This window comes from Hetaerina americana, unplaced genomic scaffold (genome assembly GCF_022747635.1).
Source record: "Hetaerina americana unplaced genomic scaffold, ioHetAmer1.1.p SCAF_79, whole genome shotgun sequence".
Lineage (NCBI taxonomy): Eukaryota > Metazoa > Arthropoda > Insecta > Odonata > Calopterygidae > Hetaerina > Hetaerina americana.
Genome location: NW_027287416.1, coordinates 382866 through 398105, shown reverse-complemented (window position 1 = coordinate 398105; position 15240 = coordinate 382866). Strand labels below are relative to the sequence as shown.

General features: G+C 45.2%; 1 protein-coding gene across 1 annotated transcript in view; it reads left to right on the top strand.

Annotated features, from left to right (window-relative positions):
- Egfr (epidermal growth factor receptor) overlaps positions 1-15240 on the top strand; it is a 203644-nt gene that overhangs the window by 142904 nt on the left and 45500 nt on the right. Inside the window, exon 4 of the mRNA XM_071596255.1 lies at positions 313-1393. Within this exon, the coding sequence (XP_071452356.1) occupies positions 1291-1393 (103 nt within the window). The 5' untranslated portion in view covers positions 313-1290. The remainder of the gene's footprint in view (positions 1-312; positions 1394-15240) is intronic.

The window sequence follows — 15240 nt, the reverse complement described above, 5'->3', positions numbered from 1 at the left end:
TCTAGATGCCGCCTTCACAACTTGCCTTCTCTCTCTCTCTCCGCCCCCTCTCCGCTTGATTAATAACGAAAATAGGTGATTTGAGCGTCAGCCTTCTCCATTATATATTAAGTCAAATGCTGGTACCCCATACCCCTGCCTTTCTCAATTTCCCCCACCACAGACCCAACACGACCTCATAAAGGAGCGTAAATCCTTTGTAATTAACTCCCCCTCCACCGCTTCATGACTCCTCCAAGCCGTCCTCCTCACCTTTTTTCCCCTCGTTTTTTTCTCACCTTTTCCCGACTGAAAAAGTTCTCTTGTTTACAGTCTCGTCGCGGAGCCCGAAGGAGGTGGTCGTGCGGCAGTGGAGCTCTCTCGGAGTGGTCGGTGTCTGCGGTCTGTCGGGAGCCAAGACGGAAAACATTCGACTGTGAGCGGAATGAGTTATCCTGCAGGGGCCCGACGGTCTGTGGGGGAATAGCCGTGGCAATAAAACCGGGATACTCCGACTCTTACCTCGAAGAGTTCTCTCCTAAGTGGCGGAATCCCGAGAGTTGAAGTCTCCCTTGTCCACGGTGTTAGCGGTTCCCCTTCCGTCGCATGCGTGGTTTCCCTGGGCGATGGAGTTGAGGAGGACGTTAAAGGGTGAGAGGAAGAGGCCAGCGGCGTAGGCAGCGCGGTGTTCCATTGGGCGAGGATGCCCGACGGCCGCCGCGGCAACCTGGCCTCAACCCCGGAGGACCTCTCCCGGCGCCGTCCGTCGCCCCAGCGGCGACGGCCATGCTCGTTGCAGAGGCAGACCATCGGGAGGAGAGGCTGTGCTTCGCACTGAGCGGGGCCGAAGGGCGACGCCGGCACCGCGGGTGGCGGTGGCGGTGGAGGGCGCGGAGGCGGCGGCGCGGTCCCGGCGCGGCTGCTGAAGCGGGCGACGACTACGGAGACGAGGACTTAACGTCCGGGTGGGCTGAGGCGAGCTGCCCTGCCCGAAGCCATCCTCGGCAAAGACTGTCAGACACCCTCGCGGTGGACATTAGGAACTTACTAAGGCTGTCGTCGAAAAAGTGCAATCGAATTTCTTTTGTTCCTCGGTTAGGATGTGTTGTTAGTGGAGAATCGTTGCGTTCGGAACAGTGTCACTCAGTGAGGACGTCTAATAGAAGTGTTCTCCATAGTCGCCGACGCTTATTCTCATTAGTCAATAGCTTCATATTTTGGGCAAATAGCCCGTCAGGGTTTAGTTGATTCTCAGTCTCTTTTTTTAGTGACCTTTTCCTCCGAAAAAGTTGAGGTCATAGTTTAAAGAAAATGGGGAGCGTCAAGACTTATTTGTTTGTGGTGCTATGCGCTTTGTCGTGTGTTGTGGTGATGGGGAGAGGTGGAAAGAAGTCTGAATTCGTAAAGGGGAAAAGTAAGTAAAGTGCACATTACTTGTTTTTGGTGATAGAGCTTCTTAGCTTTAAGATAATTTTCTTATCCTGTAGAGTTAGTCACTCTCTCGGTCTAGCATTTTCCAAATTTGTTTCAAAATGTATCGTATATTATTACGTTTCAACACGAATAGTTTTAGTTTTTAAGTAATAAGAACCAGTGCCAGTCTTTTCTCTTTGTTTCCAGTGCGTATATAATTTTGTGTGAAAAATTATTCGCTAAATGTATGGGTATATTTGATTTCTGTTTTTGTTTACAGGATAATTTCTGAAGTTTTTTTTCTCCCTCAGTGACTTGATTTTTATGAATCCTTTGAATTAGTCTTTGATTACAGCATGTTCTATTCGAGCACAAGCCACGATGGTTTCGTAAAATATATTAATGTACAAATTTATCTATTCTGTTCAAGAATATGACATATTTGCATCCCTTGATTTCGAGAAAAAACATTAAAATTTTTTTTGATGCGTCTAGACTTTCTGCAACATACCTTTCCTCCGAGATTTAGAACTTTTACTACGAAATTATTCCTTTTGATTTGAAGATATGTCCTAAGGAGTTCATCTACATCTACTTAATACATCTACATCTACATAATACCCCGAAAGCCGCCGCAAGGGCGTGTGGCGGGGGGTGTTAGGACACCACCCGTTATTTAGATAAGAAAAAAAACTGCATTCAAAAACCACAAATTCGTACATCCACAAAAAACATGCCATACATTCATGCAAGAACATTTACACCCCACACGCATGCAAACACTCAAACTACCAACTAACATACACATTCACCTGAAAGTATACCTAACATCTTTGCAATTTTTAATTTTGTTCCGACTTGAATAGTCAATATTTTTAACATTTCTAAAGGGACTTCGGTTTCTTATTATTATGATTTCTGATTTTTTGGGGAAATAAAGAGTTTCAGTGGGCCAATTCTGTGAGAATTTTAAGGTGTCATCCCCATTTAATGTGTTGTAGAGTAATCATTTCAAATGGAATGAAGTAGTCGTGCAGTTCGTGCGTCCACCTCGTTGGGTGGATGTGGCTCACAACCCTCTCTTATCCGTTTCCATCTGCAAGGCTAATCTGGTCGAGTATCTTCCGAGGCAGATGTCTCGACGGGTCCCTCTGAGGGGTGCCCCTCCCCCATTCGTCCGCCGTCATACCGAGACGCGTTGGGAATATTTCCCTGTCGCCGTCGTCCTCTGCATACAGCATTATACAACGACCGTACTCATTGTGTAATGAGACGGTACGGGACTGTCCTGAACCCCCCGTCGCCTCGAGCACTGGCGATCGTGTGGCCCACGGCGACAGGAAAGTCCCTAATGTTGCCAGTTACCGGACGAGACATAGTTCCGGCAGACTCCCGTCTTGAGACTAATCCCGCAAGGAGAGTCCTTTGTGAATATATCCGCTCTGGTCGAGCGAAAAAAATGTCGATTTACGTACAAGCGTGGTATACCACTCAGGTCCACTTCTCCCATCACTCCTCCCTCCGCCAGGATTGCGGTTCCTCCCGATACCCAGAATATGGACACGTTGTTCGTCGGTAATGTCCTCCCCTGGTCCCATGCCAAGGCATCGTTGCCCGATAAATCCCCAGGGAGTGCTTTATTTCCATATTTGTTTGACTTTTTTGGATTTTAGATATTATCTCACGTTCAATCGATTTTCCGGGATTGTAACTGGAAGTTTTTATTCTGTAGTGTTCATGAAATGTTCCTTCGGTTTGCGAACTTTCTTTCCGAATTCCCATAAGTTTCGAGCTTGTTATTTTAACGAGCCAATAAGGAGTAAATTATGATTGAGAAATTTTGGTACCGGTTGCAGTTATCCTTTGTGAAAAACTCGACGGTAAAGTAAAATATTAAGTGCCCCTATTAACTTATAAAACGACGAGCATTTCTTATTGGACTATAGCTCATTTTCCCAATAATTTGGTGTCTTGCGGGATAAATAAATCTTTTCATCATTATGCTAACAAATCTTACTGGGGATGAATGTATATAATCCAAATTTACAAGTTCCTAAGGCAGGCGTTTTAATGTCAATAACCTGAAAACACGGAAATTAAATCACTGAATCGTGTACACACATTAACAAATGGATTCTAAAGTGAAGGGCGTCTTGAATTTTTTGCGAAAAGCTTAATTATCCAATAGCAGGCATTGCAAAAAATGGTAAGAGAATATTTCCCGGAGCAAAACGTCACTTGACTCAATTCGTGCCGCTGCCTTAGAATTTTAATTAGTGACACATGCATCGTTAAGTGTGGTTGTGTTTGCTTTCGCGAGGGTGAGGCAATTCTAATTAGATGCGTAGGCTAGTCTCCCTAGCACAAAGACTCCATCCTTCCTTTTTTCATCTGGTTTTCGGTTACCATAACACAGATTTTAGCGACCTTCCTCTAAGAGGGTAGTGTGGGATGCGTGAGAGTCTTATGATGCCATGTATTCCCACCGGATGAGGCAAACACATGCCGCCGTTGAAAAACATTCCATATCTGCTATCATGTCGTTGCCGTGGACTTCCCTTCGTTTGGCCGATATGAATGTCATTCCTGAAGTTGGAGCATTGTATCATATCGTTATAATTCTCTATAATTGTTATTCTTTTCATTTAGACTTATACCTTAGGGGATTTAGGCTGGGAGCCACATGAGATACGAAGAGGACAAGGGAGACGTACACTTTTAGAAAGGTTCAGAACAAACGACTTTAACAATGACACTAAAGAAATTATTATGGCACCCACTACTTATTTAGAACAGACCACAAAGATAAAATAAGGAAGATAGATTCCAGTACAGATAGATACAAATACTCATTCTTTCCCCGAACAATCAGGAATCATAATAGTAAGAAACCGAAATCACTTTAGAAATATTAAAAACATTTAATTTACAAGTCGGAACAACATTAAACATTGCAAAGACATCAGGTACATTAGTAGGTGCATGTTTATGTTAGTTGTTAGTTTGTGTGTTTGCATATTTGTGGGGTTGTAAGGGTTTTTGCATGAATGTAAACCATGTTTTGTATGTGGATTGTATACATTTGTGGCTTTTGCATTCGGTTTTTTCTTAATTACGGGTGGTTCCCAAACACCCCCGCCACACGCCCTTGCGGCGGCTTGCGGGGTATCAAGTAGATGTAGACTAAAACCTACTCGTTTGACACTGAAGGCTTTATTCCCAAATTCGTGCTTTGGATCCTAAAATATGGCATGCGCCAGAGGTCATGCTTGTTAGAAGGTGAGGTTCTGATTTTTTCAAACAGTAAAAGATAAGTGATATCTTTCGTATCCTGAAGCATTATTTTAATTCCACGCCTATAAAACCGAGTAAAAAGACGATAAAATACAGCGGTATCCCTTTTAAGATGAGAACTACACTATCACCATGCTTGAATCATCACGACCGTTTAATGGTTAAGGATCACGATCAGGAAATTTCCCCATGGACGTAATAATCTGACGATGCAAATAGGCGCGAACGAAGAATTTCCATCAGTGGATTATTACTTTATATTTTCATTCCCCGGAGCGTTTCCCAACGCCAGCCTCTTCAATCTCGGAAAAAAATAATCGAAATATTTGAAAACATTTCTTGGAATTAGATTTTGAGAATCTCATTATTTTTTGCCCGGGCTGACTCTGCAAATTAGTCACCAACTCTCGTGAGAGGAAACTTCTGGACTAGCGGAACCGGCGAGAGAGATTTTACGGCTTCCAGGTGAAGAGAGAGAGAACCCTGCCATGAAAAATAACAGAAATGCGACAACATTGTTCTCCGGGAGAAAAGATCTCCGTCGCGAAAACGGCGATAACTTGGGTGGTTGGAGTAAATCCTGTGAAAGCCATGGCCTTACCGAAAAAATGAAGAGGGAAGACTTTTTGTGGAGTTCGCGACCTCCCTGCCCCATGACCCCTCCCTCCTCCTCCGCAGCAAGCCCTTTCCCCTCCTGACTCTGAGGTCCCCCACACCCCGGAATTCCCCTTCGCGGCGAAAGAGGAGAGTACACGAGGGGGAGAGAGAGGGGTGGGCGAGAGGAACTGCCTCGGGGCGAGCAGAGCGGTAAAAAGAAGACTTTTGGGCGAGTTGCTCGGGGAATCAGGGGCGGTAGTGAAGTGGCGGTCTAAGGGAGGAGGAGAAAGAGGGAGGGAGACGGGATGGAACATTGGTAGGTGCGCAGGTGGGAGGCAGAGGGGTCCACGCTCCGCAAGCGGTCCTTTTCGGGCAAGAGGAGGAGAGGGGGTTGGTTGGCGGTCGCCTGGAGGCAGAGGTGGGAGGGCTGTGAGGGGGAGCGGATTGGTAATGGGGGGGAAGAGGTCAGAGGGAAATGGATTCGGACACCAATGCAGCGGCGGTGGCGTCAGGTGGCGGGACCTCATTTTTTTCGAAAAAATAAAACACGAACGCGCACTCGCACGTGAAGGATTTGAGCATGTCCGAGGGCCAGATTGGGGAGGGGATTAGGCAGAGGGTATGGGTGAGGCGGAGGAGCGGGTCAGGGGGGGTGGGTTTAAAGTCGAAGGAAGCGTGAGAAAGGTGGACAGGGGTGTCATCCCACGTGGTGGGTGGGGGGGGGACAGGCGCCTCAGAAAGTCCGGAGAGGAAGATTCCACTTCCTTATTCGTCTCAAGTCGATTCGATTAAGGGTGGATTGGTCTCCCAAAAAGTATATGAATCTTTTGTGTTAATGGCTTGATGGGGATGTTTATAGTCCTCCCGGCAGTTTATATTTTCAGTGTCTTGAGGGAGCCCCTCTTGCGGCGTGGTCCGGAATTTTCCCAGGGACTAGCGGCACCGAGAGGTAGTTTGGAGCGCAGGGGGAGGGGTGAATATGCAAAGGGTTGGGGAGGGTGCCGGTGGGGGGAGGCGGGATTGTTACGCTCGGACTGGAGGGGGAGGAGAGTGAGTTTATAGCGGTTGCCATTTCTTTCATGTTACATTTGGAGTCCCAGTTTATGACGGCAGTGGTGTGGAGGAAACTTAGCCTCCCTGCAAGGGTGAGTGCTGCATGCTCTTGTGGAATAACTCGCCCTGAATAATCGCGACTGAGTCGTTGAGTTGGTGTTCCGAGGACTAGAGCCTGGGGCCCTCAAGGCAAGGGATTATGAGCACAAAGGTTGTACCGGATGGAGAATGGGCAGTGCACATTTTCCCCCGCAAAATAGAGAGATTTTTTTCAGGGTGGGAGTGAAGACCCTATCGAGTGAGCACGAGGTTTCGTCGCATAATGAAATAAATAAACATACTCACTAGGGCTTCTTCTCTTTGTGTGAACCGTTTTATGTAGTCACGTAAACAATGGATGAGTAAACGTCGTTATGGCAGCTCTACGAGTAACCCAAATGGCTCTAATTGCCGATAATGTTTATGGAACATCTTCCTTTCGCATATTCCCACCATCTTGCGGTTTTTCCGAGCTCATTTCCAGCGTGTAGAAGTTATTTTCCCAAGCTTTGAACTTATTTTCGCGCGCCAACTGTGGCACTCACATTCTACCTTCTTGTGGGAACGAGAATGACGTGGTCGGCTGTTAGCGAAAGAAAAGCGTCGCCTTTTGACTCATGCGATTGTTTGCTCTCCTCGAGAAGAAAAGAAACGTTTTGCGAACGCCATCGATGGGGGGGGGGGGGGAGACTACGAGTTTAGTTATTTTCCTGAGGTCATAGCTGTAAATTCTGAAAAGATGCGAGGAAATTGTTTAACGGGAGAAAAGGTTTGTGCTCACGCAATCACGCGTTTAGGCAAAATTGTTGCAAAAGTGATAATAAGTAGAGGTAATATTAGTGCAATAGCTTATATTATATCTAGCTCATAGAAAAGATTCCCGTGGAAAGGCGGCTACCGAGATTCCCGAGACGACTGCCTTCGTGTTAACTAATCATCGATATGTTATCTTAAAACCTATCCCTCGTACAATGCGGCTATACATGTATTTAGTAGATATGCCTTAATGTATGTACAGTAGCTTCTAATTCCGTTTTAATTCCTGTCTATTTGAGCCACTGCATACCTCACGTCTTTTTTTAAGCCTTTCACATGCTCTCAGAATGTAATACCGAGACGCGAGATCTTGCGCAATAGAAATAATTTTTTCATTCGCATAACTTACATTGGCAGATTCATGGTTCCATTTCACGTCGACGAAAATCATTTTATAGCTTTTATTTAGGAACCTAAAAGGATAGGTGTTATACGATACTACTTCTCCACGCCCCAAGAAGAAATGTAACAAGTGTGCCTTGCCCGCATTCTGATCAGGACGATATTTTCGGTCGCTCCGAGAAGCCTATCAAATAAGGATATGCGCGCAGCGAGTAAAGGAATACAGGAGGCGAGAATATTCATTTTATTGGAGGAAATAAAGCGGCAAGGTCTACAACAGCCGAAACTGGGAGAATAAAGCCTGAAAGAGATCTGTTGGCTAACCTTCCGACGGATGCAAATCGACCGGGAGTGATCGATTCTAGATGGGAAGAGAGAGAGAGAGGGTGGAGGACCGCTAGTCACCGAGACAGGATCGAGAGGGTGAGGAGGGCGTTGAGATGCGAGGAGGCGCGGGAGATGGTGTTTCAAGGAATCGCCGCCAGGGCTCGCCCCCGCCCACGAGAGCGGGAGGGAGAGAGGGTTGGTGGGAGTATGGGGGGAGGGAGGGGTCGTCCTCCCCTCGCAAGGCCCACCTTCCCGTCCCTTCGACCCTCGGTATATATACATTTTAATGGCGGTCATGCGTCGTTGAATCCGGCTGTTTCTCACGCTCTTTGTTTGACTGTGCGTGGATTCGAACCACAAGGATGGCTCTCCGAGAAAATCATTATTCCATTTCCTTAAAATGGTTCAGGAATCTGCTTTTCTGTTGTTATTTACGCTAAACTCTCCGTTTATTGCCCCCTTTCCTCCTCAGATGAGCCGTCAATAGGCTGGTTCTAATCGATCAGGTGATGTCATGATTTATTGTTATGATGGCGGCAGTAAAAGTACTGAAGAACTGAGCACGGTCAATGGCAAAAGTGGCTCTACGGGCGGGATATCGTGTATATTAAAACGGCAGAGCTACCTTCTCGCTCCCTTCATTATCTTGCCTCGAGGTGCGTGATCGCTCAGATATGGGAAACAGCGCTCTAGGGAAACGGGATTTTGTTTTGGCAAGCTTTTGTTTTTTGCGTGTGGTATTTTTTATTTTTACGGGTAGTGACCTAACACCCCCGCCACACGCCCTTGCGGCGGCTTGCAGTGTATTGTGTAGATGTACATCTACATCTACTTAATACCCCGCAAGCCGCCGCAAGGGCGTGTGGCGGGGGGTGTTAGGTCACCAACCGTAAAAAGGAAAAATACCACATACAAAAAAACAACACGGAAAATTACACCCACAGCAGCGCAAACACTCATGCAAAAATCCCTTCATCCAATACTCATGCAAACACTTATACCGCAAAACAACTAAAAAACTGCACCCCATGATGCAGCACGAAAGCCATCCTACAACACGGAAGCCAGGACACAACAAGCAAGAAATTGAAACACCACATGAAAATGCACCACGAAACACTCTACCACCCAAGAGTCTGTAAAAGGCAGGGAATGCGACCCAACGTTGCAGGTAGCAGGAATTTCCCCCCGCGGAGAGGAACAAGGGATTGAAAGGGAAACTTAAAAACAGATGAACAGAACACGAATGAGGTCATTCGGAAAGAATGGGTTATTACAGCAAAACACATAAGGTTAGTGGAAGAGCATGCATTTAAATACAACTAATTATTTTTTAGACGCTGAGGGTGGCAAGTGGAATTTTTGCTATCTATAACCCTGCAGTTGCTATCCCGTATTGTCCGTGGGAAGAAGGAGTCCTTGAGTCGGCTAGTTCTGGCATCTATTTCACGAATTTTATATGCATGATCCAAGCGACTAATGTATGTAGGAGTACGAATAATTTGCGAGACCTCGGTGCTGAAACATGCGGATCTAAATTTATTTCATAATTTCAATCTTGCATTGAATCGTCTCTCAGCCAATGATTCCCACCCCAAATCCATGAGCATTTCGGTGACGCTTTGCGTTTTATCGTAGGAATTTTTTACAAAACGGGCTGCCCGGCGTTGAACCTTCTCAATTTCCCGAATGAGACCTTTTTCACTCGGATCCCACACGCTGCATGCGTATTCTAAATGAGGCCTTACAAGAGCGTGGTAACAACGTTCCTTGACCTTCGAGTCACTTTTGCCGACAATGCGTCTAATGAATCCCAATTATTTATATGCTAGACCGCAGACTTTACGTATGTGAGTCCCCCAAGTTAAGTCTTTTGTGAATGTGACACCTAGGTATTTTACTGTATCAACTACTGCTAGGTCACCTCCAGCTAATTTGTAAGCAAATCCCGTTGATCTTTTAAAGAAATTTACCACTGAACATTTATTAATATTAGTAATTCTGTCCATTGCTCATGTGCATATATGTTCACTTTTTTAAATGAATTCTGACTAAAATTTAGATGAAATTCTGAATGTAGAAAGTATTTTTGAAAGCGTCGATAATTCTGCGTTTGGCTTATTTATATACTTACGAGTTATGGAGCCAAAGACCCGTATTTGTACCGCGTAATGTGATTGCGTATTTCAAATAATAAGTCTTTTGAAAGTAGTTTTTAAAAGGTGGCTATATACGTAGCATGAAAATTAATGATAGATATTTCGGAAAGGTTTTTAACGATTGTCGTTGCTCCAGAGACACTTGCCTTGAACTCGTCATACGTAGTCCTTAATTATGCTTTAAAATATAGAGGAATAGATTTTTTGTCCGTTTTGTAAAAAATATTAGACCTACCCAGTGCCGCGTACGTAGATGAAAGAGTCCAGGCTGAGAGATTAATATTGGATTCTAACAAATAGTTCTCGTATCACCAGATCGACCTAATTCGTCGGGGTAGTTAAATTTATTTCAGGCATATGCTATGGTCAGAGAACACCGCTTAGGGCATGTTATTTATATATATATATTATTTTTTATTGCTCAGAATGTTGAAAGAGAGTGTCGTTTGTCACCAGGCGGCGAGTTGAAGACGCCATGCTGAATGTTAACGCTTTATCCGAGGAAAACACAATTCCTCTGAAAACCCAATCTAAACCTTGCTCTGCCGTGAAAATTACATCAATGGGGGATTCAAAGGAGAGAGGGATTGGATTTCGCTTAGGCTTTTGTTCGCACCCGCTCAAGGTCCTCTCTCATTCCATTGATTCCGTTCCTTCCCTCTCGTCTGCACCCAATCGCCCGATCCCTTTCTCGTCCATTCTTCATCCGCATCCTTTCTTCATCTCGTCCGTCCCTCGTCAGCCTTCGACTTCTCACCCGTCCCACTTCCATTTCTTCTCTTTAATCTTCCGCATCCCATTACTCTCTCTCTTTCTCTCTCCCTTCCTCTCTCTCGTCTTCGCATTCTTCACTTCCATCACTTCCCACTGCCTTGTTCCTCCCGGCCGACTCATCTCGCTCCCTTCCCATCGACCATCTATCTCGTCCTTCTCATTGTCCCTCTTTCGCTTCCTCGCCACTGCCAGCCCTCTCCTCCCCCACTTCTCCCTCCGAATTCACTGTGCTCTCTCTTCACCTTAGGCCTCTGAAGGTCCTACCGTTGTGAGTTTGTCGTGACACAATGGAGTATCCCTCCAATCATTAACTATCCCTGGAGAGAACAACTTTTCATCAAACCACAGCTGACACACACGCTCGGAAGCTTTTACTCAAGGTCAGGATGTCATTTTTTTTAAAACAACCAGAGGAAATAGTAACTAACTAAAAAAGCTTTCGTTTGTAGAGAAAGGACGTGAACATCCATTATCGCATAATTATATCCTTTAAAGTAGATAACTTAAATAATAGTTTTATAAAGTAAGTTGCGGACAAGAAACTATCCACGAAGAGGCATGATCTCAAGTATAATTGAATGACAGCAATGTTTAATTTAATGTATATTTCAATCATTCTGAGCTTACAATTCCCGCATCTCGGTGTCATTTTTTTAATAAGTCGTTCATTTAAGAGTGACTTATTATATTTACTCAGATTTTGTATTTAATTATGCAGAAGAGTCTTAGCAGTATGATCATTTATTGGTACATCTGGGTAATGTGAACTTCAATTTAAGCATTCATTCCTATTTGATCCCAAAGAAAGTTTTTTTTGAAGTCCCGGAAACCGCTGGTAAAACTAAATTTTTCCTCCAGTGGTTTGAAATTTAAAATATAAACATGAACACTGGAGTATATTATTTATTTTTGTAACGGTTAACGGTAAAATTAAGGGCATTATTTTTCTAATTGTTCCCCCTTTCTCATTTTCCTCGCCGGTCAATCCGTAAAATTTTCCCTTACGGTGTCGACGGTGATCTGAAAACTGATTCTAATGAAATTCCTTCCCATCTCGTCACTTCACCCTTTCCATTCACCTCCCACCCCCTGCCATCCCCATCTACTCTCGATCCATTCTCGATCCGCCCCGCATCATTATCGTTCACGAAGCGGGCGCAACATTTCTCTATGAGGCGCGAAACGGAAATCGCAAACTAGAGGCCCCGCCCACAGTTCGCCTTCTCCATTATCTTGTGATATTCTCTTTCTCTATTTATTTCTTCCGCCACCCCCAATACTGCTTCTTTCCATCATCTTCCTTTCGTCCACGTGTGTGCCTGTAAGATACATGTATGCTCAGTAGTGTGTGTGTACATCCACGTAGTGCATTTTATAATTTAGACAACATTAAAACACAGAATTAAACCCTCTCAGCAATGTTTTGCTTGGGCAGAAATGGTGATTGCTGCCTTTATTTTTTTCTGTGCGTGCCACATCTATTCGATGAAAAATGTTCGCATATCACAACATAGACCTTTCGGTGAAACAATTGTTCGCTCCTAATATCTGACGTTGCCGGCCTTCCGGAGCATCATACTCTCCTCATACATCGCCCCCCAAGGGAGGAGGCACGCATACACTCACTTACATCCCTCCATTTGTTTAACTCGATGATTTCGTCCACGGACGCCAGCAGGCGTACACAAACGTGGCCGCATCGCCTTTCCCCTTCCGTCAAGGCGATGTCACGAACGCATCCGTCACCGGCAACCTCGAGGCGCGGTGGTTGGGTGAGGGAAGGAATGTTTATTGGGAAGTTTTCGTGCGCATAGCAAGTACCGCTGTCGAGGTGGAGAGATCGTAAGATGTTGGTGTGTCTCGGTTGAGTTCACGAAACGCTGTGGGCTCGATTTGGATGCGCATCAGCTACCGTGCTCTTCAAAACGGGTCTGCCTACAACTGGATACTATGACGCCGAAGTGTGTATCCCAAATTTCTCATGGCTGCGTTACCCTCGATCCGGGTCAATTTGCGATAGGCATGCCCAACGTACTGTTAGCAGGTTCGATCTGTCTTTACATCGTAGTTTGCATTGAGTCTCGGTATTGGTTCCGGCATTCTTCGTTAACGCCACAAATATGCGGACATATTACGTTGGTAGATGCTCTCGAGACTACTTGTAAAAATAATTCCTTTCCTATATACAATCTCACATATGTTTTTTATTTCGTTCAAAATGAGAACGCGCCAAGGGTTTCAGCCCGCCGAGATCACCTATTGTATCAACATACAGAAATGCTTTGGATTAATGTCATAAAGAAGTGTTCATGGGTGTTGAAAATTCTTACGCGATTGGATCAACAGGTGCGATTCGTCGAACGCAGCAATACTGTAAATGGCTATGGTTTGTACTCATACTTGTAATGTACTGTCTGATCTCCTCCCGTCTTAAAACTTGCATTCTAGTCCCTGGAAACCGGCAATCCATGTTTACACTAGCGATAAATCAGCGACACGGATGTCATTACCCCTTTAGTTATGACCCCGTCCCTCGGGATGATGATGGGTCGGTAAGCGATTCGGGATGAAGGGTGCCCTTTGAATACGTTGCGCTATGGGTCTTACTCCTCAACCACCTGAGGCGCGTGCTCCGGTACGCGAGTTGGAGAACGAACGTATGTGTTCCTGTGGGTACCTACCTACGTGGTTGCGCGCGAACAAGGTGGAATACGACGGAGGGGTGCGAGTTCCTCTCTCCACCCCCCCTCCGTCACTCCCCAGAGCGCGTGACCAGAAAGCGTGTATGAGCGCCCCGCACTCGTTGGTACACACGTGCGCCCAGAGATTGTCGAGGGGGGTGTGGGTTGGGGGGAACGTATCACGCACGCGCCGCGTGTTCCTCGATGATTCCGATGGCTATCGGGGGAGTCTTAATGGGAAGGAAATGTTTCTCTCACCGCGAGCGTCCGATGAGCGATGGCACTCGCGCCTCTCGTGTTCCCGCGTCCGCTAGCGAGGGTGGCACACGATCTGCATACGCTCGCCTGCTCTCGCCACCCCCCCCCCCTTTCTCAACCTTCTCGTCCGACAATTGGAGAGACTGTTAATCTCTCGAGAATAGGTCGCCGATGCTTCCCAGTTTATTATCAGGCCTCTTTCTTTCTTCTTATCCTCGAGATAATTGCAATGGATCCTCCTCGAGGCATCGGAGTGCTGCGGTCATTTAAGTCGTTAATGAGGACAGGGGATAGGGTTTGGGATTGATAAGTGAGAGGAAGAAAGATAAATTGAAACAGAGGTCCCTTAGTCTCGTCATGACGAAGAAACCTTATAGGCTCCACATCTTGCAAACATCGTTTCATCCGATGGATGTTGAGCGATGTTTTTCAGCTTGTGACTAGTTTTACGGGTGGTGATCCAACATCCCCCGCCACACCCCCCGCGGCGGCTTGGGGGGTATTATGTAGATGTAGATAGCGTACGCGAAACTGATTTGATACCTTCAAGCATAACGTTCCTTTTACATTTATTTGAAAAGCATTTCAGGAATTTTTTATCGAAAGATAGGCTATTTTGGTAGCCTACCCTTTAAGGTAAGTTTTGGATGGAAACAAACTTATCACCACTACATTTCTTAGCCTCGCCCAAAGTATAATCTGACCCCACACTACAGTTAACTCATCTCCAATTCATGTATATCATTTTACCTTCTTGTATTCCGTCCATCATGTCTATCTCTCTCCTCCCTATTCCTCGAGTGTCTAACTTTCTTCAAAATTCCATCCTCCATGAAAATGCTCTGCATCATCTTTTTCTGTCTCTTTTGGATTTTTCCCAACAACTCGCTCTTCTCCCACACCATGTTTATTACCTCTTCGTTTATTTTTTTTCTGTCCTTTGCACTATACTCTCCACATCCACATCTCAAAAGGCTCCAATCTACGCCTATCATCTCGCTACGGTGATCAAGTTTCCGCGTCGTACAAATCCACGTTCCATATCAAAATGTATTAAGTAATATCCTTATTTAGCGTCATTGTCATCAACTCTTCTGATATCCCTGCGGTATGTTTAGGGATTAGGTAGAAGAAGGGACTATACAGTCTCAATCTCGCTCCAGTCAAGTCGTTACATAAATAAATAAATACTACATTGACAATCTTGGTTCTAAACACTTCAAAGATAGGTAAACTGTTCCACCTAGTCTGATTTTCATCCTCTTTTTATAATATTTAACTTAGCCTTCCTCCTCAAAATCACAACTTTTGTTTACATTGATCTTAATCCAGACCTATTGCACTGGCTTTCTAATTCACTCAACAATAATTGTGAATCTTTGGATGACTGGCTTAACAAATCTTCATCATTTGCAAACCTAAGTGATTTCATGATTTCCCCATCCACTTTTATTCCTATCTCAAATTCTTTCCATGCCTTTTTCACCATTCCCTCCACATATGAGAGG